Source organism: Helianthus annuus, chromosome 15, assembly GCF_002127325.2.
Source record: "Helianthus annuus cultivar XRQ/B chromosome 15, HanXRQr2.0-SUNRISE, whole genome shotgun sequence".
Lineage (NCBI taxonomy): Eukaryota > Viridiplantae > Streptophyta > Magnoliopsida > Asterales > Asteraceae > Helianthus > Helianthus annuus.
In genome coordinates this window covers 22,599,492-22,624,730 of record NC_035447.2, presented here as the reverse complement: position 1 = coordinate 22,624,730, position 25,239 = coordinate 22,599,492, and the positions used below count along the sequence as shown (strand labels likewise).

Here is a 25,239-nt window from a genome sequence, read left to right as displayed (position 1 = left end):
ACCACCCTCATCTGACTACCAACAACCCCACCACAGAAACCCCAACCCCATAGATCCGGCGTCCCACCGTCGAATGAAACCCTAGCCGCCAGATTTGAGATGTATTTTTGCTAGGAATAGAGGTTTTTGTTCATCTCTTATCTTCATTGAAGCTTTCATGGCGGATTTGTGTGTTTAGATAGTGGTTAGGGTTTATACGGTGGTAATGGTGGTGGTGGATGGGAGGCACTGGTTGTAGATGAAGAAGGGAACTAACCCGAGAAACATTTACCCGAATCTAATATGGTTCGGTTATCATCAGTTAAAGTGACTAAAAAACCCGAAACCTGAGAACCAAACCCAAAGATAGGGATGACAAAAATACCCGAGCCCGACGGGTATACATATAAGGTATAAGGATTATAAAGTTATTATTAATTATTATATATAACAATTAGAGTAGGTCTTAGCTACAGTGTTGGGCCATGGATGTTGGGCCATGGATGTTGGGCCAATGAGAAAAAATGAAATGGGCTAGTTTAATGATCCAAAATCGAGGACTTAAAGTAGAAAACTGAAATGGGCTGGCTCAGTGATCCCAAATAGCCGACTAAAAGAAATTTATGATCTCTTATGTAATGTAATCATGAGGATCCTTAATAGCTGACTAAAAGAAATTTACGATCTCTATATGTAATGTAGTCATGACTTTTGTATTATCTTTATTTATTTAAAAATAACAAAGTTAATATTGATGTTATGTATTTGTATACCATTATTGCGGTGAATTGAACTGATTTATGACTTATTTTTTTTTGAGTTTTCTTATTGGTTTGCTATACTGAATGTTGGTACCATAGTGATACTGTAACGAACCGAACAAACTGAATTTCCACCGCAATGCGAAGAGAATGTGTAACGTGTTCTACGCCAGCTTTACGTCACGTTACAATCTAGATTCGCGTTTTTGTTTTACTAGATCATTGTTTGTTTACTACTTAACACGGTTTTACGACCCCCACACATGCAACGCGGGGTTACACACTAGTTCATAATAAAACTTATATGTATGTAATATACATTTTTAATTTATAATAGTTGTTGTATAAATAAAATTACATAATAATTATAATAGTAAAAAATGGATTTGAAAATCTCAACGTCTTTTAACAAACTACTGAGTATACCCGATACCCGTGGGTATACCCGATACCCAACGGGTAATTACCCGACAAATACCCCACAGATATTGAGTCGGGTATGAAACACGATTTTATAACCGGTTATGGATATGGAATTACGAATACCCGACCCAAACCTAACCCATTGTCACCCTGCCCAAAGAACACCCCCTTTTTATAATTCCCGCCCCTCTAAAATAAAATAAAAAAAATCATCAATTTTGAACTTCAATCTTTTCTATTAACTCCCACACCCACTTCCCGGAATTCTCTCTAATTTATCAATCAGTTAAAACACTCAGTCACATCAAAATTCAACTTCAACATAGACGGAGAATCAAAATTGAACTTCAAACGCCAGGCCGCTTCACCACTGCAACCGCCGGAAAACAACGAATCGCACCACTGCAACCGCCGGAAAACAACCGCCGGTAAATTTCATCTGTTTACATCACCTGCTTATGAATTGCGAGTTTTATTTTTTAGTGTTTCTGAATTGCGAGTTTAATCCATTAATGGTTTACATCATCTGCTTGAAATATGTAGCTAGGGTTTTTGTAATGTAGAATATGTCTCATAATATGTTAGTTAGGGTTTTGATAATTATACAAAAGTATATTTGGAGAAATTTTATACCATCGTAATTTCATAGATTACATCACAATTTTAATCATGAAGCATGTGTTGAAGTTATAGTCCCACTTGAGTTTGCATTGTTTGATGGATGTTACTGTTATTTGACGAACTGCAAATTAAATTCACACATAGGGAAGTTTCAAGCTCTTTCACAACACGATATATAGGAAGACACTGCTTTCTATCTCTATGCAAGCATCCCTTTGCAATTGATTTAAATCTTAAAAAGGAGTCATAACTTATTTCCCCCCTTAAGTTAGGATCAATAACCGTGTGTAATTTATCCATTTTATAGTAGTAGTCTGATAACTGAAAGCCACCACGGTCTCTTACGTAACACAACCTCCCACACAAAATTTCAAGTAGCACCATACCAAAAAAAAGTATACATCTGATTCTTTTTTCAGCGTACAATTAACATAGTATTCTGGTTCAATATAAGCCCAGTGTGCCACATCTAATGGAGATAACAGTACTTCTGTCTAGACCTGCTAAACTTAACTTGGAGAGTCCAAGATCAGAAATTTTAGCGACCCAATCGCAATCCAACAAAATGTTTGCGCTTTTTATATCTCCATGGATTATTGCTTGATGCTTCCTCGCATGATTATGGAGTTAATCCAGACCATGAGCAGCATCAAGACATATTTTAAGTCTTACTAACCACCAAAGAGTATCAGTTCACAAACATCTGATTCGTTTCTTGCTAAATCACTTCTTTAAACTCGCTTTTAGCTGTATTCTTACTCACCCATTTTTGGTAGCCGTATACACCATCACCTGGTACTGCTTCGTCATCAATGCAGCCCTGAAACAGCTCTATTTCAGTGACACTCGAGACTGTTTCAGCCCGATACAGACCCATGGTTCAGAGCACTGAAGCACACTGGTACGTCGTTTCCCGATCACTGCTTCTCACAACCATCGTTTGCTGCCGATCGGACCACCATCTCCGTCTAAACTCCTCCATAGCTAACTTTCATAACATTCCTTTTATGAAATGCATTCACCTCCTCCCGTCTGTTTGCTTTTAGATTCACAAAGAATCATTTAGATTCTTTACCCCTTTTCTTAATTCTTTTCTACATAAAACATACGCCAAACCATGCTTTTTCTAATCGACCACTGAACTTTGATCAATTCTCCTTGCCTGTTGCTCTCCTCTAATGTTCCTCTTGCCTTCTGATTTCACCCAGAAACCTGCCTAACTGATCTGATCGCTAACACACAGAAACGATCACAGCTATTTTTCAACACTTCTTATCACTTCATTTAAAGTGATTAGCTCGAACCACACAGGTTCTTCTTGCATAATTCACATAGAATTCTTCTCCCTTTTTTTAGTCCCCTCGACAATATCGATCGACACCAATGAATCACACAGATTTGTCTGCACTTTTTGTTCACACAGAACACAATCACGTTCATGTAGAACCTCTTCTCAACCGTATCACACGAAATTTTGTTCACTTAGATCTCTTCTACAGGTTTGCTAACACCGCCGTTCTCGTTCTCTTTATCTTCTCAGTTCCGTAGTTTAGAAGACTGCTCCCCTCTTTTCGGAATCGACTCTCAAAACGGAGAACACTGTCTTCACCCGCTCTCGTTTCTCGACTCTCGTTTAGGCCCCTCACAAACACACACAGTTGTAACGATTTTCTGTATATTAAACTTCAAGAGAGATTTTACAAGTGATAAATAGAAACTACACTCAAATCTTGCTTATATAGAAAAAAAAACACATTAAACAATCCACGTAAACTGCACGACTTATTCCTCCTGCATACTCGGTCAAATTAAGTTTATTTTTCACGTGCGCTTCCTTGAAACTAGGTCGGCCCTAGACCAATTCCATACCAATTAACCGTTAACTGTTTGGGAACCCATTTACAAAATCCGCGACCCGTTAATCATGCTGACCCATGACCGGCTTGACCCATACACGACCCGTAACATCAAGATTAAACCCAACATGTGTGTCCACTGTCTTTTGTCTGGATATTAAGTAGGTGGGATTGAGATTATAACAAATATTATATTAATCCATTTTTGCCTTGTTATATACCTGTGTCGATTAGTTTACAACCCCCAACGTTTCTCTTTGTTTCCCTCCCTTTCCATTTTTTAAAAAACTCGAGGGTAGACCCACCCTATAATAGTGTAACACCTGTGTTACCATTCATCTTGATTCTTGAATCTTCTCTATCCCTGATGACTCTGATCTCACAAAATAGTAACTATTAACTCGTGATTAACGAGGCCAGTTTGTTTCTGAATAGACCAACAGATCTCCACCAACCCAGCAATACACGTCAACAAAACTTGGAAATTTTTGCATTAAATAGGTTTCCTCTTCAATTTCAACATCTTTCTAAAGGTGAAAGACAGAAATTGAAGTTGGGCATGGATATTGGCAGGGTCGGCTCAACATATTTTGAGGCCCAAAGCGAAATAAAACTTGAGGCCCTTTCCAAATAATTTAACATATTTAAACGACCAACTTTATACTTCCGATTTTAATTAAACATAGAAATATAGAAAGCAAATAACAAAAGGAGGAACATAATTGTAGTTTGTACCTATTATTTCCCTTCTCTTTGTTTCGCTGTAATAATCATGGAACAAACCAACATTAATAGTCACCAACTTTGAAAACATAGTTTCAAAGGAAACTCAACTACACCACCCCAACTGACCCTGCAATTATATCATCTTCAAGAGGCTTGTCCCCTTAAAAAATAACAAATCAAAATTAAAAAAACATACTGCATGGGGTCGAACCTGTGTCTTGGCGAAGACACTTGGGGTTCCTTACCACTACAATACAACAGCAATTGTTGCATATGCCAGCAAATTTAATATTAATATTCACATTAAATTCAAGTATATATTTTTTTTAATTTTAAATGGAGGCCTCAAAATTTTGGTGGCCCAAAGCCCTCGCTTTACTTGAATGGCCCATGGGCCGGCCCTGGATATTGGATACCAACCTTCACTTGGATAGGACTTAGGAGGACAAGCTTTTGTAGACTTGTATCTATATGGATCAGAATTTCTTAGCGATATTCGGCATATACAAAGTAACATTAGATGTCTACTTGTGATTTCAATTGGGAAACAACCACATCAGATTAATCACCTTAAGTGTCTACTTGTGAATACAATTGAACAGCACATGACTTTTTGCTCGTTATTAACTACAAAAAGTTTCACCACACTATAATATACTGAATGACACTTTAAACTCTACAATACAAAAAAATGGCATCCTTAAAAAGAATCACATCCAAATCTATTAGGTAAAATATGATACCAATAGAAATCAACAAAACATCCACCTGAGTTTTATAATCTTTTAAACATGCAAGTTAAGGATTAAATGGGCCACCTAAATTGTTAGCAGTTTTGTGTTTGTTATGTTCTTACTTGTTACCTAAATTTTGTATTCTGTTTTATAAGTTATTATTTAGGTTTGAAGTTTGATTTTGTTTTTTGTCATGGTGAATAACTAGCTAGTGACAAATGGTCATGGATAAATCATGGATTTCGTCAGATAGATTATCAAATGCATATGACAAAGGCGTGGAAGCGTTTTTAGAGTTTGCGCAAAGTAATAATCCTCAATTGGATGTTATTCCATGTCCTTGTGTAAATTGTATCAATTTGTGTCACCGCTCTATTGATGATGTGCGTTATCATTTGTTTGCCCATGGTTTTGATGAAAGTTATACGGTCTGGTCTTTTCATGGAGAAAAACTTCCGAAGCTTGATTCTAGATGCCCTAATGAATCTAGACCTCCTGACTTTATTAATACAAAGGAAATGCTACATGATGCCTTCAATTATGTAGAGAATGAACCCGATTCATTGAAATCACTTCTTGAAGAATGTGATAAACCACTTTACGTTGGGTCAAAGTATAATGCACTCAGTGGATTATTGAAATTTCAACATTTGAAAGGTCAATTTGGCTGGTCTGATGCTAGTTTTGACGCTTTGTTGGGTGTCCTAAAAGATATCTTACCATCAAACAATACAATTCCTACATCGATATATGAGGCCAAGAAGTTGCTAAAAGGAGTAGGTATACAGTATGAAAAGATTCATGCATGTGAAAATGATTGTGTTCTATTCTGGAAAGAACATAAGGATGCTTCTCAGTGTCCATCTTGTGGCACATCTCGTTGGAAGAAGAATACCCAAAACGTGCCTTCAAAAGTTTTGTGGTATTTTCCTCCCATCCCTAGATTTAAAAGAATGTTTTCATCACCGGAAATTGCACATGACTTAACTTGGCATGCACAAGGTCCGGTCAATAATGGTAAGCTATCTCATCCTCGTGATTCCCCCTCTTGGAAGCTTGTTGACAACACGTGGAAAGAATTCGGAAAAGAAAATCGGAATCTTAGGTTAGCCTTGTCCGCTGATGGTATCAATCCTCACAAGTCATTAAGTTCTACGTATAGCTGTTGGCCGGTTATCCTAATAACATATAATCTTCCATCTTATTTGTGTATGTCAAGAAAATTCATGATGTTGACTCTATTGATATCAGGGCCAAACCAACCTGGTAACAATATTGATGTCTACTTGGCACCATTGATAGCAGATCTAAAACTCTTATGGGAAACTAGCGTTAAAACGTTTGATGCTTATAAGAAAGAATACTTCAATCTAAGAGCAATATTACTCTGGACTATAAATGACTTTCCCGCATATGGTAATCTTTCGGGGTGTGTTACCAAGGGTTATTATGCTTGTCCAATATGTTCGGAGAATACTTGTTCACAATGGTTGCCAAAGTCCAAAAAAGTATGCTTTCTTGGCCATAGAAGATTTCTCCCACTTGAACATCCTTTTCGTAAAAGAAAAAAAGATTTCAACAATCAACAAGAGAATGATATTATAAAAAACCCATTATCAGGCGAAGAAATTTACGACTCTCTGACGGGGTTTGAGAATACATGGGGTAAGAAGAAAAAGACAAAGAAGGAAACGTCAAGGAAGCAAACGTCAAAGAAGAAAACACCAAAGAAGAAAACTTCAAAGAAGGAAAAAGAAAGTATCGATGAAAGAGCTAAATTGTGGAATAAAAAGTCAATTTTTTTTGAACTTGAATATTGGAAGAAGTTGCTTGTTCGTCACCAGTTAGATGTTATGCACATAGAAAAAAATGTGTGTGAGAGTGTTTATGGGACATTGTTGAATTTACCCCACAAGACGAAGGATGGATTAAATGCACGACAAGATCTTGAGGAGTTAGGCATTAAGTCTGAATTACAACCTCAACTAAACGGGAATCGACTTTTGCTTCCTCCTGCGTGCTACACATTGAATTACTCGGAGAAACGTCTATTTTACGATACCTTGTCTAACATAAAAGTGCCTGATGGGTATTGCTCCAACTTCAAAAATCTCGTCTCTGATGATGTTTCAAAGATGAATGGCTTGAAGTCTAATGATTGTCATGTACTGATGCAACAACTTCTCCTTTTTGCAATCAAAGGGGTGTTACATGAGAAAGTGAGGAAAACAATCATAAGCTTATGTCATTTCTTCAACAAGTTGTGTAGTAAAGTTGTTGATGTTAGTAAACTAGGAAAGCTGCAAAGTGACATCGTATTGACTTTGTGTTTGTTAGAGAAGTATTTTCCTCCTTCGTTTTTCGATGTCATGATTCACTTGATGGTGCATTTAGTTAGAGAGGTTAGGCTATGTGGCCCGGTTCATTTTAGGTGGATGTATCCATTTGAGAGATACATGAAAACACTCAAAGGGTATGTACGAAATCATCATCGACCCGAGGGTTGCATTGCAGAATGTTATGTGGCAGAGGAAGCCTTAGAATTTTGCTCGGGCTACTTTAAAAACATGAAGTCAATTGGTAATCCTTATGAACGTGTTGATGAAAGAATCCGCACAGGCAAGCCTTTATGGGAGCTATGATTGAGGTTGTGGATGCTAAGTTACTTGATCAAGCTCATCTTTATGTATTACGAAACACTGCTAGTGTGGAGCCGTATATAGAGTAGGAATTACATTAAACTCTATATTTTATGTACTTTATCTGATACATAATGCTTCTTTAAACTTCTACTATATTCCAGGCAACATATGTTGGAATTGAAGAATCACAACCCACGTGCCTCTCGAAATAGTACATGGTTGCAAGGCCAACACAGTCGAACATTTATTAGTTGGTTAAGAACGAGGTTTGTTTTTAATAAGATTGTTAGAACTACAATATTTTAAATAATTTTGTTTGATTTACATTAATTCTATTTCCAATAGGTTGAAAAACGTTTGGCTAATGCGGAAGATGTTTGTGACACTGTTCGTTGGTTGGCCAAAGGGCCTAGTTTTGCTGTTGCTAAATATAGTGGTTTTGCCATAAATGAGTATCGGTTCCATACAACATCTCGAGATGAATCTAAAACAACTCAATGTAGTGGAGTATCTTTAGTTGCACATGCTATGCAGATTGCTAGTGCAAAAGACTCCAATCCCGTTTATGGCGCTGTTACTTACTTTGGTTGTATAAAGGAGATATGGGATCTTGATTATCGCATGTTTACCCTTCCCGTTTTCATGTGTGATTGGGCTGATAGTCGTGGAGTAAAAAAGGATGATTTTGGATTCACAGTGGTTAACTTTGATAGGCTTGGTCACCAGTCTGACCGCTTCATATTAGCTAGTCAAGCCAAACAAGTTTTTTATGTTCAAGATCAACAAGATAAGAATTTATCTGTTGTTGGTTTTACACCACATAAGATGTACAAGTATGGAGCAAGTGGTGAAATTGATGATATGTTGGCATTTGATGCTACTGTTGATGTTTCACGGTACTCCGGTTTGGTAGATCTTGACGATGATTTTTCGTGTATGCGCGTGGATGGCGAGGGCATATTAGTTTAAACTATTTCGTGAATAATAAAATCTGTAGTTTTTGTGTTTTTATGTCAGTTCTTAGATGTGATTAATTATGTCTGAATTGTTTGAATTTGAGAATTTTGCGATTAATTTGATGTTTTAATTACCTAATTCTGATTCGGATCATGATGAAGATTGCAAATCGCATGGAATTTGTCTTTTTTACTTAGTTATGTTATTGTGTTTCTATTACTTAATTTTGTAACTAGTTATTGTGTATTTGTTACTTAATTTCGATTGCCACCATGCTATAACTACTTATTGTGTATTTGTTGAAACAGGTTCTTTTTTGTGACATGGAATCGAATTCTGACTCGGATCATGCTGAAGAGAACAAATCACAAAGAGGTCCAACAATAAAGTCAAAATCTAGTAAAGGGAAACTTATAATTACCTACAATAAAAAGGGGGTCCCAATTGGAAAGGAATCAGTAGCACTCTCTACTTTTGAGGGATTGGTAGCAAGAACTATGATTCCCATAACTTATACCACTTGGCCGAAAGTTGGTAAGGAAAGAAAGGAAGAATTATGGCAATATGTCATGGTAAGTCTAACATCTAATCTTAACTTTAAACTATCTTCTTAATAGTTAATTACACAGATAGTCCCATAGTCCCTGTGGATTACCTAAAATAACACCTTTTAGGTACTAACTTTTTTTTTTTGTAACGGATTCGGGTTCTATGGTTTCAATTTTGTAAGACTTTGGGGTATTAAGGCCAACAGACGTTAAAAATTCTGTTTAGTTTGAGTTAAATGACTGTTTTACCCTTAAATAACGACAGGGATCATATGTGTAATCAGGTTTATTTAAAGTAATTATTGCCATTTGGTAACTTCTACTTATTTCAACCGTCAGTTTTCCATCTTTGCTTGAGTCCAAATCTGATTATTTTGACCCTAACCCAAAATGAGGTGCTTAGAGTTAAGGGTATCACAACAGGAACCATTCTCTGAAAAAATTACAACAGGAGCATCAGTATTACATTCTAGTAGTGGTGTTAACCGGTTTTGTGTGAATATGCATGTATATAGAATATTAGAGACATACCTGGCAAACGGGTCGGGTCGTGGGTCAAAACAGGTTCGAGTCAAAACGGGTTATTTATAAAAAGGGTTGTTTTGGTTCGGATCGAAACGGGTCCGGGTTAGAACGGGTTTCGGGTCAGGTCGGGTCGGGTAGGGTCAGTTTTTTTATGATGATGACTAATATGTGTTGAAACGGGTTAGAACGGGTTGTCGAAACGGGTTCGGGTTGAAATGGGTTGTCGAAACGGGTTCGGGTCAAAACGGGTACGGGTCAAAATGTGCAGCCTTATTGTTAACCTATTTTTGAATATATTGTTTGTTTTGTATTTTCAGGCACATTTTGTGGTTGACCCAAAGAGCCGGAAGCAAACTATACAATCAATTGGGACAAAGTGGAGAAACTTCAAACATACTCTATACGGGGATTACATTGAGACACAAAAAATGACCCTGAGGAGAAGAAAAATTTACTTAATCCTCCTCTTAAGTATCCGTTCTTGAAGAAAGAAGACTGGAAACTATTTGTATCACAAAGAACTTCAAAACAATGGGAGGTTTGTTTAAACTTTTGGTGCTTGTATTTGTTTAGTATCCATGTCTTATCTAACATTATATAAACATTTTAATGTTTCTAATGCAGGAGACAAGTAAGAAGGCAAAGAAAGTCCGTGCACATCATAAATACAATCATCATTTGAGCAGAAAGGGATATGCCAGACTCACTACTGAGATTGTATGAATGCAATTAACCCAATAATTCATTTTTATTTGTTTACGTTAATTCAATTTTGTTATTCTTGATAATTTAGATGCAAGAAACCGGCCTGGAGGAAGAGGAGATTGATAGGGCAATGTTGTGGAAACGAGCAAGAGAACTGAAAATAGGAGGTTTCGACTCAGATGTCCAAGTGGTAGTTGATAGAATTGTAAGTCTTTCTTTGATCTTACACTATGAGGTTTAAATGTTGAATACAGTAGGCTGATTTGGTCAGTTTAGTAGGCTGATTTGTGGCAGTAGTTGCTTTGTTCGTGAAATTTACCCTCAAATATCGGTACTGGACTGTACCGTATTGTACCGGGTATATTCAGTACCGATACAGATACCCACTTTTGGGGATTCGGTACCGTATCGGGTATATTCGGTACCGTACAGTACCGGTATTTTCGGTACCGGTTGGTACCGAGCTCATCCCTATCCAAGACTAACTATAAAAGGGTGTTTGGGTTTGCGGTAGCTAATTAGTTACATAAAAGCTGGAGTATAGTAATCAATAATTTTTTAGAGAAAAAAAAAACCTTAAATCATTTTTATTTTCTATTCGTCCTCTGTATTTTTTATATTTTCTGATTGGGTTTTGATTACATAGATAACAATACTCAGTGGCGGATCTTGCCCGTTGAACGTGTCAGGGCCGAAAGACACGGGCACTAAAAAAAGTCCGGGTAAGCCCGGGCCAAACATAGTATATATAAAAAATTTCGATGGAAATGCGGAAAATTAGCACTACGGCCGAAAAACTTGCCCGGGCCGTGGCCTTGCCACAGCACCATTGATCGGAGTGTCGCGCTTCGGTCAAAGATAATATTTATAAGCCCAAATTACCCTTAACAATGTGTTAGTGGTAGTAAGGGGTCGATCCACGAAGAGTATGTGGTTTGTGTATGGATTCGAATGAATTATAAACAATTGTCACAATTATGAAGCTTGCTAAAGTGTTTTTGTATTTTTGTTTAATGGAGAGATATGATTTTTAACTAATTGAATTGATGCAAATGATTAACAACTACTAATTAACGATTGCAAGAAAAATGATTACTAGAATGATAATAATAAAAAGGAATCACACCCGGTTTCGGTAATTATTAACCTAGGATTTCTACAAGTTCTAGTTTCAACTCAATTGCATTTGATTAACGGATTTAGTGTACCGTGACTTAGGTGCTACTAACTATCAACGCCCCGAAGAACGGACAAAAAGACACTTTGTAATCAACACAAGTAAATCCTAACAATGACAATGTACAATTACATATCACCGTTTCGCGAAGTCATAACTTTTAACATCGCTTGACAATTCACGAATTCGTAACAAATGTAATACTATTGTCAAGAGTTTCAAAAACCAAATACAAATTGTCACTAAGTTAAAACAAGAACAATTCAAAACCCTAGAATTAACAACTACCTACACCGGGGTGAAACCGAGATGATTAGCCGCTCATGGTTGAAGAAGCTTGATCACCGGATGTTTGGAATGCGGAAGAATTCATCTTGGAAGCTTGCTTGGATGAAGAATTGATGGATGATTGGGGTTTGTGGGTGAAAGTGGTGAGTGTGAATGAAAGATGGAGAACTAGGGTTTAGGATGGTGAATTGGTGGTTGTATTGTGATAATCGTGATTATTCTTGGTTGTAGAGATGATGATGGATAGATTGAAGATGAAGTGGTAGGTGATAATGGCTCCAAGTTGATGTTTTCAAACTCAATTCTTCTGTAACTTACGAGTTGAATGAATGAGAGCCAATAGAAATCGAACTAGACTTCAATTTGACCAAAAATCCCGTTTTGCGAATCCAACACCCGTCGCCGACGGTGGTGAACCCGTCGCCGACGGGTCACCAAAATGAATTCTGTGGCCGACGGCCTAATTGACTGGTTACGGGAAATTTTGCCTACGGGGTTTTCTTGGGCCCGTCCGGGACGGGTATACCCCCGTCGCCGACGGCCTCTAGAAACTCCATTCTCCATTTTTTAGCTCCTTGCACTCTCGATTGATCCGTAACGCATCCCGGTGCTCCGGTTTTCGACCCGGTGACCCGTAAAGCTCCCGAAAAGCTCCTTAAACTTCATCAAACCTGCAAAACACATTCTTGATTAAAAGTAGGCTATTCGAAACTAAAACTTACGTAAAAACGTTAAGTTAAACAATATCAAGCACCGGTTTACAACCACGCATCACATCCCCACACTTGTCTTTTGCTTGCCCTCAAGCAAATCTGTTTTTTACTTTCACGTGGGTCGAACAACAAATGCACATCCCATTCCCGAGACAGAAGTTAAGGTCTATTGTCATACAAAAGTTCAAACTCTTTACAAATTTCACGTATTTACCGGTTAAGTGAATAATCACATATACTAATGGTTATCCAAGATTAACTCGCCCGTAAAACTAATAACTCATGCATATCCCTCACAATGTGCTATCCACTCGGCTTAAAACTGGCTAACGTGTATAATGTATTAGCACTTCAACAATTAATCGCTCAAAACCAATTAGAACACGTACCCGCATAGGCTTGCAACTCAATCATTCTCCACTATCGAACACAAATACTAAGCACAAGTCAAAAGGTCTTTGACGGGTTGTAACGGGGCTAGGCGAAGGGTAGGAAATAGTATATTTTTAAAGTGGCTAAAGTGATGAAAATTCGACTTTTTATTACAAAAGACTATCTAAGACGAAAGAAAACAATAAACATCAACTATGGGCAATGATCTTTCACCCTTTTATTCGACAACTACGAGCACTTCTTTTTGTATTTTTCTTCAACAATTTTCAATTCTTTTTCACACATTTTTTTTTCAACGAATCATAACAACTATACAAACTTAAGCCCTACAATCGAATTTTCATCACACGGGTTTAAACGAAAAGGTTTAAGGTTTATGGGCTATAGGGTGGTCAAACGAAAGGTTTAGGCTCAAAATGGGCGACTAAGGAATTTGTTCGGGTAAGGATAGAAAAATGGTTTTAGGAGAAAAAGGTTTACCTAATGCCTTAATCATTCTCGTGCTTGTATTTGGTCTATAGTCTCAAACGTATCAAAAGTTGCAAGTTCTACAATACGCGACTAATGGTCCACTCAAACAAAGAAACATGTAAATGTAAATCTATGATATATAAGTGGCTCAAACCTCACGTATAAGGGTATGATATGTGATATGCATAAATTGCTAGTTCCTTAGGCGAATTATTCCCAAATAACCACCCAATAAATACCCGCTATGCTTATTAATTTGAACTTGACCATGACAAAAGACCAAATGGGTTGTGACATCCCTCGTTGACTTGGTTACTTGTGCTTTTAAGATCGCTTTGAAAACAAGACATTTTTGAAAAATTTTTGAAATTTTCCCCCATCCCCACACTTGAGGTAAACATTGTCCTCAATGTGTAGTGTTTAAATGAACAGGTCAAAATCGAAAAACTTTTACTACTCCCCCATCCCCACACTTGAAGTAAACATTGTCCTCAATGTGTAAGAACTAGAGTTTTAGAATTGCACAAGGGATGTGACACGACTAACCTTCCCAACTTTTCACCCCGGAAATTAAAATACAAATTACAATCCACTTATTTGCTAACTAAAAATCAAAGATAAAAAGAAACGTATGCACCTGGTTTTTTCGCTAGTTCCTTGTGTGCTCTTCATCTTTTCAACAAAGCGGTCGTCTCACGAACATAATGTACCTACAAATCTTAACCCTTGTGTAGAAGCATGCTTCTCACAACCATCAAAATTTGTTAGTTACCTAGTTCTACCACTTTTATGAAATTATTACCAAACCATGCATTATTTTACTTTGATTTTATTGTGGAAAATATTTTACAACAACAACAAACCTAACTCACTTTCGTAGGAATCACGACGGCATTTAGCATATGCACGCAAGCCCTTTAAACCTCCCGATAGCTCGGGAGGACGAGTCGGTCTCGTGAGGGTTATATAGGGAACACACCCACAAAGTTCATTTAACTAGACATAAATTAAATAAAAACGAAAAGAAATAACGGAATAAAATATACAACAACAACATAAAACATACCATACCTCTACCGCTGATATCGCTCGTTTGGATCCATTGGCGGGTTGGGTTGGTATGGATAACCAGTGAGGGCCTCGAACATCTCCCTATAGTTATCTAAGGGGCTTTGCTCCCCTTGGGGCGGTGGTTGGTACGGGATCGGGATGAAGCTAGACCCTACCGCTTCGGGCCAATGTGGAGTCGGGTCGGATGGGCCTTGTGGATGGGGAAGATCGGAGTAATTTGTCCACCCCGAGTGCTCGGCGTAGGGGAGGCCGGCTTGGTAGTCTCTATGGTGCCGCTCCTGATCATGCAGCACTTTAGCGTTATTCATCGCCATTTGTTGAGAGACGTACAGGGCACTCCACCGGCGTCGGTTCAATTGTTCTTCTTCCTGTCGACGCGTTGCCTCTGCTTCTTCCCATGCCCGTCTTCGGGCTGCCTCATCCTCCTGCATCTTTGTCAACTGTTCCATGTGTGATCTTTGCATGGCTTGGAACAGTTCTTGTTCTTCTATAAACTTGTTCATTCTTTCACGTTGGGCTTCTTGAGCCGCCCAATATTCTTGCATTGCGGATTCATGCGACCCTTCCCAAGCTTCTCTTCTTTGACTGTATTCCCGTCCTTCACCGATACACGCGGAGACATTGTCATATATCTCCTGTTGCCCCCGATCAAAATTTTTATAGGAGGGCACCCGCCTCCTGGTCACAAAACCTGCCACCTCTGCGTTAATTTCCCTATGTGGCCGCATATATCGTTGCCTCGGCCTTTGTGCACCGGAGGGTTCAGCTTCCTCCTCTTCTTCACCCATTTCCACGTCTTCTTCCACGATGGGTGGTGCTCCAGCAGCACGGATCTCATACTTGTTCCCCAAATCATCGGTCACAACGTACTTGTTTCCCGAGAACTTGACTTCTATCTTCCAATTCTTCCGCATGTAAGCCACATTAAATTCCTCCACCGGCTTAGAAACCCATAGTGATTCCGGGGGTAAACAATTTTGTTGCACAATCATGGCGCTAATGAGTCGTGCATACGGAATAAACCGCCTCTGGGACGACTCCCTGGTAGCCCATGTGTTCATCATCACTATGTGTCTCCACGATAGTGTCGGGGTCCCATACAGTAAGGCATGCACCACCCTACAATCACTCACTCTTACCCCTCCACGGTCACCAAACCTTGCCAAGATGTTCTCAACCGAGATCCCTTGAAGAATCTTTCCCTCAAGTGACATTTGCTTCCGTTTCATTTCTCCCCCTTGGTGGGTCGGTAAAATAACATCTATCAACTGCTCACCATCATTGATGTTCAAATGATTATCCAAAAACTGCTCGATGGTTGGGTAGTCATATGCTTGTGCTCCCAAAGAGTCAAAACGAGCAATACGATTCATGGTCTCGAAAGACATCGTCATGCTCCCTCGAGTAGTCTTCCCCACTAACTTCCACTGTGAAGGGGATTCATTCTTGTTTACGAGCCTCAATGTGGACAACCATTCACATACCTCCGATAAGTAAATCCTGGAGGTATTATCTTCGCACCAATCAAGCACGCTTTCCCATCCTAAACGCTCAAACATTTGCACAATCCCGATGTTCCGGAATTCTTCTACATTCACGACCCGTTCACATATCACTCTTGTTGGAACCGACGTGTTCACCCCATTCACCATCTTCCACTTCCACAACTTAGCTTCTAACTTCCTGTCTTGATACTGGGATAACTGCTTGTTCTTTTCGGTATCCCAAACTCTAGCACTTTGGCTATCCCTGAACTTCACCCACTCCCAATCTTGCCTGTACAACCTCGGATCATTCTCCTCCACGGGGCTTAATTGCTCCCACTTCTTCGGTATTAAACCGGAAGAAGACCCAATCCCGGATGATGAAGCTTGACCTGTAGTCTTTTGTCTCTTGCTTCCCGCCATGACTCCAATCACAAACAAGCAAACATCAATATATATTCAACCTTCATTAACTCCCAAACTTTGAACATGAGGTGTGATGTTGACATTTTAATTAACAAGTGAATGCAAAATCGCCTCTTTAAACTTCCAAAGTCGCTCACTTTATCATAAACTTATTAATCTCTTGTTAATCTTACAATTCTCTTATAATTTCAACAAAAGTTAACATCATCTTCATGTTCAATCATGTTCATAACAGTGTAATCACTTCACTATGGTTATGACATACTCAAATTCCATCCAAAACAACTAATCTTACTCAAAATCATGCTAGCACAACATACATTGTCTAAACAACCTACTCTTAAACCAAAAAGTTTAAAATTTTGGAAGAAAAACACTAATATATGATAATGAAGCATAAATTTAAGAAGAATCCATACCTTTGTTGGTGTTAAACAAGAAGAACTAAGAAAAGATGGCAAATAAGCAACTTGATGAACACCCTTTCAAAAAACCCTAAAGAACACGCCCAGAAATCTCGCACAATAGTAAGAATTGATAAAAATCGTGTTAGGGGTTTTGTTCCTCTTGAAAAATTACCCAAGATGGACCCGAAAATCAGTGGATTTGGTGGAAAATTGAGAGAGTTATGAGGAGTTGAAGGTTTAGGGTTCTTGAAGGTTTGAGGAGGAAGATGAAGAAGAAGAGAGTTAGGTGAGAGAAGGTGCAGGGAATTTTGTGGTAAAAACTGGGGTGGGATGATGTGAGACCGAACTTGTGGTTAATAGTGAGTTTAGATGATGTTTGGTTAGGTGAAGAAGGGTTTTAACTCGTTTTTACACGTTTGGAACGAACCTGCGTCGGAGACCAAATGGGGACCCGTCGCCGACGGTCAAGACCCCGTCGCCAAAATTTGATCGGAGTGTCGCGCTCCGGTCAAAGATAATATTTATAAGCCGAAATTACCCTTAACAATGTGTTAGTGGTAGTAAGGGGTCGATCCACGAAGAGTATGTGGTTTGTGTATGGATTCGAATGAATTATAAACAATTGTCACAATTATGAAGCTTGCTAAAGTGTTTTTGTATTTTTGTTTAATGGAGAGATATGATTTTTAACTAATTGAATTGATGCAAATGATTAACAACTACTAATTAACGATTGCAAGAAAAATGATTACTAGAATGATAATGATAAAAAGGAATCACACCCGGTTTCGGTAATTATTAACCTAGGATTTCTACAAGTTCTAGTTTCAACTCAATTGCATTTGATTAACGGATTTAGTGTACCGTGACTTAGGTGCTACTAACTATCAACGCCCCGAAGAACGGACAAAAAGACACTTTGTAATCAACACAAGTAAATCCTAACAATGACAATGTACAATTACATATCACCGTTTCGCGAAGTCATAACTTTTAACATCGCTTGACAATTCACGAATTCGTAACAAATGTAATACTATTGTCAAGAGTTTCAAAAACCAAATACAAATTGTCACTAAGTTAAAACAAGAATAATTCAAAACCCTAGAATTAACAACTACCTACACCGGGGTGAAACCTAGATGATTAGCCGCTCATGGTTGAAGAAGCTTGATCACCGGATGTTTGGAATGCGGAAGAATTCATCTTGGAAGCTTGCTTAGATGAAGAATTGATGGATGATTGGGGTTTGTGGGTGAAAGTGGTGAGTGTGAATGAAAGATGGAGAACTAGGGTTTAGGATGGTGAATTGGTGGTTGTATTGTGATAATCGTGATGATTCTTGGTTGTAGAGATGATGATGGATAGATTGAAGATGAAGTGGTAGGTGATAATGGCTCCAAGTTGATGTTTTCAAACTCAATTCTTCTGTAACTTACGAGTTGAATGAATGAGAGCCAATAGAAATCGAACTAGACTTCAATTTGACCAAAAATCCCGTTTTGCGAATCCAACACCCGTCGCCGACGATGGTGAACCCGTCGCCGACGGGTCACCAAAATGAATTCTGTGGCCGACGGCCTAATTGACTGGTTACGGGAAATTTTGCCTACGGGGTTTTCTGGGGCCCGTCCGGGACGGGTATACCCCCGTCGCCGACGGCCTCTAGAAACTCCATTCTCCATTTTTTTGCTCCTTGCACTCTCGATTGATACGTAACGCATCCCGGTGCTCCGGTTTTCGACCCGGTGACCCGTAAAGCTCCCGAAAAGCTCCTTAAACTTCATCAAACCTGCAAAACACATTCTTGATTAAAAGTAGGCTATTCGAAACTAAAACTTACGTAAAAACGTTAAGTTAAACAATATCAAGCACCGGTTTACAACCACGCATCAACCATTAAGAACCGCCCCTGACAATACTAGCACAATCAAAATGATACTAGCACAGTAAAAAACATGATACTAGCACAATGAAAATGATCGATATTAGCACAAACAAAATGATATCAACACTTGAGGGTATTAGCGCAAACAAAATAATATCAGCACACTAAAAATGATGTCAGCACAAATATAATGATATCAGCAGAAAACAAAATGAAACCTGATGGAAGAAGAATACAAGGGAAAAAAAGGCCTCTCGCGAATCTAGATGATAAATCAAACTGCGTGAAAGTAGGATCTGGAACGGAATGATAATGATAATCTGGAACCAATCTAATATTTTCATAGCCTAAATTTAGGAATTTTCATTTTTTTATACTGTCAATGATAAAAATACCCTTATTAAAACTATTTAAGTTGTGCCATTTGTCAAAATCTAAATAGTTCTTACAGTTTTCAGGTTCAAAGTAGTTTGTATTTGATCCTCCTCCAATAAACGTAATTATAACAAGTGACAACTGTGTTCAACATAATTACCATTGCTCACTTACATTTTTTACTTACTGCTGACTTACATATGACTTACTGTTGAGTGTTGACCTACTTCTGTTGTTTGGTATTACTGCCACTGACTTACAGTTGACCTTTTGCTGCCTTTGACATTGATTATATTATTGAAATCATTGCTCCACATACATCCTCTGTGATTGAAACACTGTAACTATAACACCTACTTGTTGGATAGTGTATTAATAGACATCTTTTATCCAATTTCAGGACAAGCTTAAGGAATCAGATTCTGGAGAGGGCACATGTGGAACACATGATGTGCTTACCCAGGCCTTGGGTACTGATGAACAACGTGGGCATGTACGCGGGATGGGCAAATTTGTAACTCCACAACAATACTTTTATTTACCCAATACTGTCAAGCATTACATGGACACTGAGAAGAAGAAGTATGATAAACGACTCAACAAGCTTGAAGATGAATTAGAGAAACTAAAAAGAGGTGTGAACAATGTGTCAGAAGCCGAAAGTTGCCAATGGGGTAATGAAGATCTTGAAGACAACCCAGATGAAGAACCACTTGTAAGTCATGGGTAAAAGTGTTTCTTTTTAAAATAATTTCTTTATGTTCTATAAGAATTCATTGCAAGTCTTGGCTACAAGAAGTAACATCCTATATATATATATATTTGTAGGATATGTCATGTTTTCTTGCGGTTGACAATGCATCAAACATAGTCGCCAAAGGAACTATACTGATGGATACAAATGAAGAGGAGTTCCTTCGAGTCATGTTGGAAATATGTTTACATAGAGAAGCATTACTACCAGTTCCACTTGAAGAGGAGTTCATTATGGAGGTCGGAGATGCAATTGGGCAGATACTGAGTTGGCCAAGACATCTAGTCATTCAATGCTCTGACTTGGTAGTATTATTTTCATAGATTTAATGCATATAAACATGAGGTCTAATTTAAAGAATTAATATTTTTTTCAGGAAAAAATGTTGGAGAAACCAAAGACAAAACCCGTGAAAGATTTAAAAAGTAATAAACAAATAAAACAACTAAGAGGAACTAATGAGGAAAACGAAAAAGAGCTTGAACAAAAGATTGTACAAGTGGAAAAGGTCACGGGAAAAGAAGAAATAAGTGAAAATAAAAAAAAAACGGAAAAGAGAACCTAAAGTGGAAAATGAAAAAGAGAATGTACAAGTGAACGAAGGCAAAGGGGGGATGACGAGAGCACAAAGGAGGCCAAGGTTAAGAGTTGAAAACAATGCAGTTTTGACAATGACTGCATTGGTGGTTGACGCACAAGTTTTAAAGGTTGATTCTATAAAATTGCAGTGTGTGGACGATCTATTTGGGTACGAGAGTTTCACATATTTAAATTGGGATGATTTTGAAGCAATTTTTACATTGGATGAGCTGACTGGTTCTGTCATCACTGCTTATATGATGTAAGTTTAAATTTAGTTTCAAAAATTGTTTGTAAAACACAATTTATTTAATTGATTTACTTTTTGTATGTTGACAGGTTCTTGTATGAGCAAATCAAGAATGGGCCGAAACTTGATCATGGTATTTGTTTTGTGAGCCCGAGTGCAATCTCGCCAAGTGAACGTAAATCAAAACGCAAACATATTGCTGATGCAAGTAGAGTGGTTGCAGATCGGTTGTCTACAAGAAAGGACAACGACATCATCATATTGCCCTATAATCCCGGGTATGATTTTCCATTTAAATAACTATTTATAAAGAAAAAAACTATTATCTTGACATTATTTGACTTAGTTTGGTTTTTATAGAAGACATTCATAAAGAAAAAAACTATTATCTTGATATTTTTTGACTTACTTTGGTTTTTGGTTTTTGGTTTTTGTAGAAGACATTGGGTGTTGGCAGTTTTGGACATGAAAACATATACTTGCTATTATCTTGAGTCTATAATGAATAACACAATCAATCCGGTGTTGAGGCAAATTATTGATGCGTAAGTAATGTACATTATCGAAAAATTATATTATATTATTATAATATATTTCTTAATTTTTTAGGGCAATGTCCTTGTATGCTATGCAAAGTGTCAACTGGGTTAAGGCTAAGGTGAGCACTTATTTTTTATTGAAGGAAACATAACAGTATTTTTATTTGTGTAGTGCACATGTGTTGAAATTGTAGCTTTAACTTCATCGACTGAATTGGAATCTTTAATTGTGTAGTGTCCATATCAGACGGGAGGTACTGAATGCGGCTATTATGTGTTGAAGTTCATGAAAGAGGTGGTTGAAGAAGGAATTGCAATACTTGCCAATGACAACGTAAGTACTATTTTTTTTAAATGATTACTTTTGGAGTATTATTAGTTTGTTAGCTAATTAGTTGCAAAACTTTTTTTAGATCACTAAATTTAGTTTAGAGTAAACTGCCATTTTGGTCCCTGAGCTTTGGGCAGTTTTGCCACTTTAGTCCAAATCTCAAACATTTTGCATCTGGGTCCCTGTGGTTTCATTTTTTTTTTTGCCATTTTGGTCCAAAACTAAAATCAGCTCATAATCATCAAATTAAATATTGATGTTTTTGTCCTTTTCCTCAGGGATAAATTGGTCATTATAACTTTATTAGAACTCATTATTAATTAAAATAATAAAAAACTTCTTCAACAACAAGCAACAGCAATCTAATATCATATTTAAACAACAATCACAAATACCTGAACTCAAATTCCTACACTCAAACAAAAAAATGTCGCTAATAATCTTTCTTCTCAACGTTAAACAAGACCTGCAACTCTTTTCAATACCCAGCTGACACAAACTCAAAACCACAAGATTATTTGCAACTTCAGTTCTAGTTCTGCAATACCGAATCAAATCTGAACTTCAGGTGATTCGTGACTACTATTGATGCAAATATAACACTTGATGATGCGCTGGTATTTAAAGAATTACTGAAAACTTGCCATTTTCTATTTTTTATATCATTTTCCGTTCGTAAACATGATTATTCAAAAAACTGTTTTCACCTAAATAAGATTATTAACAGATTCGATCAACAAATTTATGTATATACTCAGCTTTGATACCAATCTGTCCGAAATAGATGAAAACCGTTCGAAAAAATCAAACGACACACCTTGGTTTCCAGTTTCAATCTCTCTGTTTAACCAAAAATCATCGAATCATTCCGAGATTCATCGAAATTTCAACCGAAACAGTTAAAATTCAATCTCAAAACACCAAATCAGTCGTAAAAATCAATCGAAACACATTCAGTTTCACCGAAAGTCAACAAAATGATCCGAAACTCGACCGACAGTGTCCGAAAAATTAGAAAATGTTACAGGCGTGATTTTAATGCTGCAACTGTGGGGTGCTGTTCAGAATTAGTCTTATTGAGTGAAAACGATTACTGATTCTTCAGAAAATGTTCTAAACGATTACTAATGAAGAGTGAATGAGGGTATTTGTTTGTGATTCATTTGGGGAAGATGAAGATAGTTATTAGTGCTTTTATTTAGTTTTATTATTTTAATTCATAATGAGTTATGATAAATTTATAATGACCAATTTACCCCTGAGTAAAAAGACAAAACATCAGGACTTAATTTGAGTATTATGAGTTGATTTCATTTTTGGACTAAAATGGCAAAAAAAAAAAAATGAAACCATAGGGACTCAGATGCAAAAGATTTGAGATTTGAACTAAAGTGGCAAAACTGCCCAAACCTTAGGGACCAAAATTGCAGTTTACTCTTTAGTTTATAATTTTGAGGATTTTGATGAGATTTGTTTGTTTGATTTGCATATAAAAGAAACTGGGTGAAAATATAACTAAATAACCGGATGAAATGAGAAGATAATTGTGTGGATATCATCTTTGTTTATCATATCAAAGTGCATGTATTTAGGCTCTATAATTTTGTTTGTCATTAATTGTTTTTCATATCAAAGTGTATGTATTTAGGTTCTTTAATATTTTTCTCAGGTTGGGGAAGGCAAAGTGGTATACACGGATGAGGATATTGATGGAATACGTGAAGGGTGTTCGAGTTTTGGGGCAACATTTGTTTTCAAGTGACTATTTTAGATGTTGAAGTATGTACGCCAAATAATACTTTTTGTTAACTTAAGATATTTGAATTATATTTGACGTATGACTATGAAATGAATTGTTTTTGTTTTTGTGTATTTTGTCATTAAATAGATTTATATATTGTTTTGGTTCTTTAGAGAAAATTCGAAATTCTAAAAAAAATTAAAAAATGAAAATCGTGACTCGCAATGTGTGTCATAAATGTTGTCATTAAAGTGTCATAAGCGCGTGTCATTAAAATGTGTCATCAACGCGTGTCATTAAAATGTGTCATTAACGCGTGTCATAAATGCATGTCATTAAGGTGTGTCATTAAAGCGTGTCATAAAGGTGTGTCATTAGATTGTGTCATTAAAACGTGTCATTAAAGTGTGTCATTAAAGCGTGTCATAAAGGTGTGTCATTAAAGCGTGTCATTAAAGTGTGTCATAAATGGATGACACACAAATGCATGTCATTTTCAATTAATGACAGGGGCTTCCTTGACACTCTTTTGTGTGTCATATCTACCCTTTAATGACGCGCAATGCGTGTCATTGAAGGTTTTTTTTCTAGTAGTGAATTAATTAGCTAACTAATTAAACTTCTAACTCACCTTTAATTATACTCTTTCAAGATAAATTAATTTAAGGTGAAGGACAATTTTCGACATGTGTAGGATAAATTTTAGTATGTGTAAGATAAATTCTTAAATGTGTATGATAAATTTAGATATGCGTAGGGTAAATTTCGGTAAGTGGAAGATATATGTAGGATAAATTTTAAAATGTGTAGGATAAAAAGTTTTTATGCTTTATTAATGAGAGATAACATAATTAATGGGATGAGTTATAAACTATTTAATTTTTACCATTATGCCCTTTCTTCTTTTTCTTCTCACATTAAATTTCTTCTCAAATGAACCTTCACCTAAGCATTCTAGACCACACATTTTCCCTAAGCAAAAAAATGTAAAAAAATGCAATTTTTTTTGGATTTATACACATGTGTATATTGTTAATCTTTTAACTATACATATGTGTATATTGTCAAATATACATATATGTATATACATGTTTAAAATTGAAAAATAAGTGTTATTTAAGGTTTATACAAATTTGGTGTTGTAAAAGGTTTGTGCTTATAAAAAAATTGGAATTTTAATAAATTAAAGTATCCTATTTTTAGGAGTATCCCCGTGTTTGTTCAAGGGTATCTTTTATATAAAACCGTAAAAAAATACACTACGAAAATGGGGTCGTAACCCGTGATACCCCTGATTATATTATAAGTCCGCCACTGTTAAAAGTTCACCCACTTTGCTCTAGAGGCGCAAATTTTGGCTAAGTTTAGTAACAGGTTTGGTTAAATGAACCATGGTTATTTTCTCATTTTTACTTTAACTGGTTCATTTTTTTTTACTTTAACCGGTTCGGATAATAGCCGGTTTTTTTGTTGATTAACCAAATCGGTTAATTAACCGGTAAAGTGGTTTATAACCGATTAGGAACCAGCGGTTAAAATTAACTTTAACCGGTTAGTAGTCTAGCGGTTATTGATAGATCCCATGGGCCGGCCATTCAGATGCAAATAATAGTAGGGGAAATGGGGAGATAATGGTAACTTTTTAGAGGTTAAGTTTGTAATTTAGTTTAGTTTATATTCAGGTCCCATTTTCAAATGGATCAATCAAATACTAAATAGATTCTCTTTGAAAAACATTTCAATTCCTTTTAACTCATTTTTTGAAAATCCTAGACTGATAATACATCACTTCTGTGGTGTTTGTTTTTTTTAAAAGATATGCGTTGCGACGCGCAGATCATGCACAGACATCGGCATCTGCAGATTGTTTGTTTT

The 25,239-nt window shown here is 36.9% G+C and overlaps 1 protein-coding gene and 1 long non-coding RNA gene across 4 annotated transcripts; both read left to right on the top strand.

Annotated features, from left to right (window-relative positions):
• Window positions 1-1,381: 1,381 nt before the first annotated feature.
• LOC110911115 lies at window positions 1,382-23,481 on the top strand. Of its 3 annotated transcripts, XM_022155691.2 has the most exons (12): window positions 1,382-1,591; window positions 10,090-10,310; window positions 10,397-10,489; window positions 10,566-10,682; window positions 19,571-19,885; window positions 19,999-20,229; window positions 20,301-20,765; window positions 20,843-21,031; window positions 21,191-21,298; window positions 21,363-21,411; window positions 21,528-21,626; window positions 23,293-23,481. In XM_022155691.2, the coding sequence occupies exons 7-12, from the start codon at window positions 20,539-20,541 to the stop codon at window positions 23,383-23,385; spliced, it is 765 nt and encodes a 254-aa protein (XP_022011383.2). In that variant the 5' UTR covers window positions 1,382-1,591; window positions 10,090-10,310; window positions 10,397-10,489; window positions 10,566-10,682; window positions 19,571-19,885; window positions 19,999-20,229; window positions 20,301-20,538; the 3' UTR covers window positions 23,386-23,481. The 3 variants fall into 3 exon arrangements, with proteins under 3 accessions (XP_022011383.2, XP_035839603.1, XP_035839604.1); XM_035983711.1 differs by lacking the exons at window positions 1,382-1,591; window positions 10,090-10,310; window positions 10,397-10,489; ... (2 more) ...; window positions 19,999-20,229; window positions 21,191-21,298 and having other exon boundaries at window positions 20,497-20,765; window positions 23,293-23,413; XM_035983710.1 differs by lacking the exons at window positions 10,090-10,310; window positions 10,397-10,489; window positions 10,566-10,682; ... (6 more) ...; window positions 21,528-21,626; window positions 23,293-23,481 and adding an exon at window positions 5,309-7,746.
• Window positions 7,737-8,852, top strand: LOC118487154. The gene is made up of 3 exons (XR_004880496.1): window positions 7,737-7,824; window positions 7,904-8,008; window positions 8,088-8,852. It is a non-coding gene; the product is annotated as an uncharacterized LOC118487154 (long non-coding RNA).
• Window positions 23,482-25,239: the final 1,758 nt, after the last annotated feature.